This window comes from Etheostoma cragini, chromosome 17 (genome assembly GCF_013103735.1).
Source record: "Etheostoma cragini isolate CJK2018 chromosome 17, CSU_Ecrag_1.0, whole genome shotgun sequence".
NCBI classification, from domain to species: Eukaryota; Metazoa; Chordata; class Actinopteri; order Perciformes; family Percidae; genus Etheostoma; species Etheostoma cragini.
Window position 1 is genome coordinate 21416949 of NC_048423.1, and position 5270 is coordinate 21422218.

The 5270-nt window shown below is 40.5% G+C and overlaps 1 protein-coding gene and 1 long non-coding RNA gene across 3 annotated transcripts in view; one reads left to right on the plus strand and one right to left on the minus strand.

The window, feature by feature from the left end:
• The window catches only part of slc24a3 (solute carrier family 24 member 3), a 128088-nt gene that overhangs the window by 46363 nt on the left and 76455 nt on the right, over positions 1–5270 (plus strand). For both annotated transcript variants that reach the window (XM_034899258.1, XM_034899257.1), the window contains exon 2: positions 4055–4180. In XM_034899258.1, coding sequence (XP_034755149.1) covers positions 4055–4180 — 126 coding nt within the window. The remainder of the gene's footprint in view (positions 1–4054; positions 4181–5270) is intronic.
• LOC117960975 overlaps positions 1–5270 on the minus strand; it is a 20171-nt gene that overhangs the window by 1769 nt on the left and 13132 nt on the right. The gene's annotated exons all lie outside the window — the stretch shown is intronic.

Genomic DNA, 5270 nt, shown 5'->3' on the forward strand with positions numbered 1-5270 from the left:
GGAAAAATTAAAGAGACCATGGATACTGTGACATGACTAGATCATTTTTGTTCATGGGAGCTCTAGTCTGCAGCAAATTGCCTTTTTAGAGCATTGCTCGAGGAAATGTCAGCTGAACACAAGGATCTTTTGCTCCATAGTGACGTTCGCTGGCTGAGCAAAGGCTGTGTGACCTACGTGAAGAACTTCTGTCATTTTCATCCAGCCTGCAGAACCAAAAAGCCTGCAACTGTTTGAGCTTTTTAACTGACAACAAGGAGATCAGATGTTACTTTTTTGTGTCATCATGTCTCATCTAAATCACCTTAACCTCCAAGGCAAGAACCACATTGTTGCTGAAATTTATGTGACAATTGAAGCGTTCCGCTCAAAGCTGCACCTCCTTGAGAGAGACATACATGGGAGAAAGCTGCACTTTCCATGTCTGTGTGAGAATTGTGGGAAGAATAAAATGCAGGAAGATCCAGCAACGAAGGATTTTGTGTCCAGGTTGGCGGAAAAGCTCCCCTAAACACTCAGGTGACATCCTTCTCTTTGTAAGACAAAGAGCTGTTTTCTGTGTCAGCTGACGGCCAGTGGACTGCAGAGGCCTTCAATAGATGAGGCTGCTCTTTAGATGGAGATTTTGGAAATGGGATTAGCTCAAAGCTCAACACATGGACGCACTGGTGAGTTACTATTGGATCAACGTGGTTCCCCAAGCTCATTTTAAAAACTCCTATAGCAATGCTCCTACTCATGATGTTCCCCCTCAACACACATCTGTGAATCAGCATTTCCTTCAATTAATGCTGTCAAGAGCCAGGACAAGAACAGTCTCTCAGATTCACATCTTGGACAGTGCCTCAGGATCGCCACAACGGAATACAGGCCTGACATCAGAAAGGTTGCCTCATCACATCGCTCTCACTTCTCTCAATGATTGGTTATTGAACAAGATCCAATTATCTTTTGCTATTTGTCAATCTTCTTGTGGTATAATAATTATTACAATGAAATAATAATATGCTGCACAGCTTAAAAGTAAATGAAAAAACAACCTCCAACTAGTTAGTCAAATTTAAAATGTTATACACAGCATTAAAAATAATAATAATATACAAATAATATTATTTCAAAATATTGTCAATACTTTTTGTCGTTTACGGCCTGATGTTATTTGGATCACATATTTTAAAAGTTTAAAAGCTAATGTGAAATATTCTAATAACACATTTGAACTGAAAATCTGTTTGCCGGACCTTTTGTTTGCAGACTGTTTGCACAGAATATGCTCCAGGGGCATTTTCTAATTAAATAGTTGGTTTTAGACTAATTTATTTTTTCCATGTTTCTCTTGTGTGACTCCCAACACCACTACTAATAATTATAAAATCACAATAGAAGTTTTATCCGCACATAAAACTGTCTCCAAAAAAAAAAAAAACATGTTGGCCCTTGGCTTGGCATGTCTGACCAAATTTGGCCCTTTTGGAAATCTAACTGTAGAACCCTGCATTATCGTGGGAGCTTGAGCCTACATTCATCACTTCTAACTAAAGGTAGAATATAAAGTAATTTTGGAGATTATTCCTTCACAGTGCTGTGCAATGCAAGAAAATTCATCAAATTCAACCTGGGTTAATTATGTATACTGCTAACTAATGACATTACCGTCGCCAAAATACCCCTATGAATCAAATCCCCTACTTCACCGTTAACTGGCAAGCTGCTAAACCTGTATGGAAATAAACACCTCTGCTGAAATGTTAAGTTGGTTAATGATCATGAAAGGAGACAACACCCTCTCTCTCTCTCTCTCTCTCTCTCTCTCTCTCTCTCTCTCTCTCTCTCTCTCTCTCTCTCTCTCTCTCTCTCTCTCTCTCTCTCTCTCTCTCTCTCTCTCTCTCTCTCTCTCTCTCTCTGCACATACACACACACACACAGTCTGGTTCTGGTGGTTGATTAACTCAGAAATGTGCTGATTAGCTCTCATAGCGGGCTGGGTGGGTAGCACACTTCCATGAGGCTAATGTCTGATTACTTCACATTGTCATTGTGATATTTTGTGATTACATTCTGAATCTTCAACTTTATCTGTCAGGTAAATCAGTAAGTTAGTGGTAAGGTAATGCCAGGAATTTGCAGAATATTTTTGAGATTGTCTCGGCCCAAAATACCTGAAAAAAAGCTTTTGTAAAAATAAATATTGTATGATTGTTACAATGAAGTTGCGGGAGACAGTGAAAGTTGCAAAAAAGTTGTGAATGTTTGTGAATAGTAGTTAGGAAAATGGCTTGTGGATTTAAAACAAAAAGTTTTATTAGAATGTATTGAATTAAGCGAATTTGAACTTATGTGTCAGTGGCTTGTTGTCTTTGCATTGTGAATTTCCTATCCTGGACTGGGACACACATTTTTTCTGCATCCACCGTGTGTGTGTGTTTGTGTGTGTGTGTGACTGTGGGTGTGTCTGTGTGTGACTGTGTGTGCGCACGCATGAGTCACGGGCGGGAACTTAGCTGCAGCCCCGCCCGCTCCAGAGAGCCGACAGGATTGAAACGGCAGCAGCGAGTGAAACATCAACAGCTTAAATTGATGTTAAAATGTATACAGGTTGACAGGGCGGTCTGACATGTTTTGCACTGTCTTTCGCTATGAGTTTGGTTGTTAAATCTGAGATGTTTGAGTCACACACACGTCTTGTCTTCATAGTAGAAACAAGGAAGTGCATTTGGCTACTTACGTGTTATGTCAACACATTGTCATTCCCACTTGATCATGAGCTCTCATACTAGCGCTGGAGGAATGAGTCTGAGGAACAGGTGCTTGAACAAAGTGCTGCCCGAAGAGGCTTGTCAACGGTGCAGTAACGTCTCCACGGCAGGGTACTAATTGTATAGTTCAATACTGTTAATGTGTTACGTTCACATACCGGACACCTTCTGTGTGCTAAATGTCTATTCTTGGTCTTTGATTTTGTGAAATAAATTTCTAAATAAATGCGATTTATAATCCAGTAAAACTTACTGTTTATATGTTTTTCAAGCCACTACCCTTAATTGGGTTCTACTGACCCTTTACAGAAAATGCCATGTTTTAGGAATGATGGCAATACAACATTGCCTTTAATCTGAAACAGGGCTCACAAAAAACAATAATTAAAATACTTACTGAGGAGGATAACACATTTTCCCAAGGATTCACATCTTTGTTACATTGCCCCTTCTAAGACTTAGTTCTGTTTCTGGGCTTAAGGATAGTTGTTGGTGTTCACAGTTATTAGCTAAACATATGCTCCCAAGCACATCCACCATAATACTGCCATACATCAGCTACAATCATCACTCCAGAGCATCCTGTTCTAGCTCACTGCCTCTCTATTCTTCCATCTGCCTGTGACATTGCTGTTTGCATAACGTTGCCAACATTTCATGTTTCTGTGTTTTGATAAATATAGCCGAGCTAATGCTATTTATAGAAGCCCTTGTTCATGAAGGCTTGTTCATGGTGGGAGAGGAGATAGGTGGGAGCTGGGGCGCTTGAGGATAGTGTGACCCAAATGACTGAGCTGGAATGATTGACCTTGCTGCCACAATTTCTTACTTACTTACTTACTTACTTACTGTGCTGCCGCACTAATGCTCCCGCAGGAACGTGGTGACACAAGATGCATGTCTCATCTGCCTTTGTTCTGTGGGGACAGGGAAGATTTGGAGTATTCAAGAATGTCTATTAACTACAGAACTAAGAGCTTTTGCATTGTGGCCATTAGCCTGTTTTTGCATGAGGGGCATCCCAACATGCATCTGTCTCCAGAATAAAACGTAATAACATAACAAAATATATTAGGGATCTCTTTGAAAGTGTTATTATTTTGTTAGATAAAAGTTTTTTTAATGCAATGTGATGCATGTGCATTCAGTTTCTTTCACCAAGCCAACTGCCCAGGGATAGAACTGCCACTAATGGTTTATCTCTTGTTTTTTTTTCAGTGAATACGTTCTTTATGAAACTGTTCTAACCATTCCACCGTCTCTTTCTCTTTGTTTCCGCCTTTTTCGGACTCTCTCAGGATATCATGTTTCCAATTCTGTGGTTGACGAGGGGGAGAGGTGGGAGAGCCGTCACCTTCTACAAGAAGTCTTTGACAACGAGTCAAAGCTGTACTCTGAGCCTGCAAAAAACTGCACAGAACCAGGTAAGACTGCCTGAGATGCTTGGTGAGAGAAATGTAAAAAAAAAATGTCACAAGAGCAGAGACAAAGCAATTCAAAGAACCACGTGTTTGTCTTTCAAGGGGGTAAGCGAGCATCCAGAAAGCGTACCTCCTATGGGGAAATTCTAAGGCTAAAAATGCATGGACTGCCATTCATTTTGGCGTCACTTTGACTGAAAATAACTTTACATATGAAGCGTTTAAAGACTCTATTTATCCATTGTTTATATCTAAAGCAACATGACACCTTGTATCTCAAGTTATGGCCCTGTAGCAGCGTTTTTTGTAAAAATGGGCTTACGATTGTGTCATGACCACGTGACTTTCTGTTGCACAGTAGAAAAATTACTGTATAGTCTGGAGAAGCTTGGAGGGAATCGGGGTAACGTGGAGGCAGGGAGAAGTCCATAGAGAGTCCATGAAAGAATCAGAACCAAATATTGTTTTGATGGATTGAAAATACTTTGGTATGTGGCAAGTGAATTCATATAAATTAATAGTTAACCACAAACATATTTATGTCGTCAAGCTCAGTTTAATGCTGCTCAGTAAGCTCAGCCATCACCGGAAAAGTGCTTTTAATTCGATTCCACCGGTTTCGGTTGAAGTCACTGTGTCCATTTCTTTTACTGTCTATGGTGTATTTGCAAGAGAGGTAGAAGTTTTAATCGCAGTGCAATGCAAACACCAGTGTGGGGGGTTTAGCATTTTCTTTGGATAGAACAACCAATCGATTATGTCAAGACAGTCGTAGTACTGTATGACATATGCCTACTGTATCTTATTTGGAGTTTCAGAAATTATCAGAGCCAAAGCCCAAGATGCCACATTTCTTCTTTATACCGTTATCCGGGCATAATTGGGTTAGGTGTGGCTTTGCTCCCATATTGTACTTTTGGAATTGGGATGGTTATGGACTGCTAATGTGGCTATTTATATGTATATGTTTATACACTCACCGGCCACATTATTAGGTACACCTGTCCAACTGCTCGTTAGGGCCCGAGCGCCGACAGGCGGCGAAGGCCCTATTGGAACTGAAGGAATTATTAGGGCCCGAGCGCCGACAGGC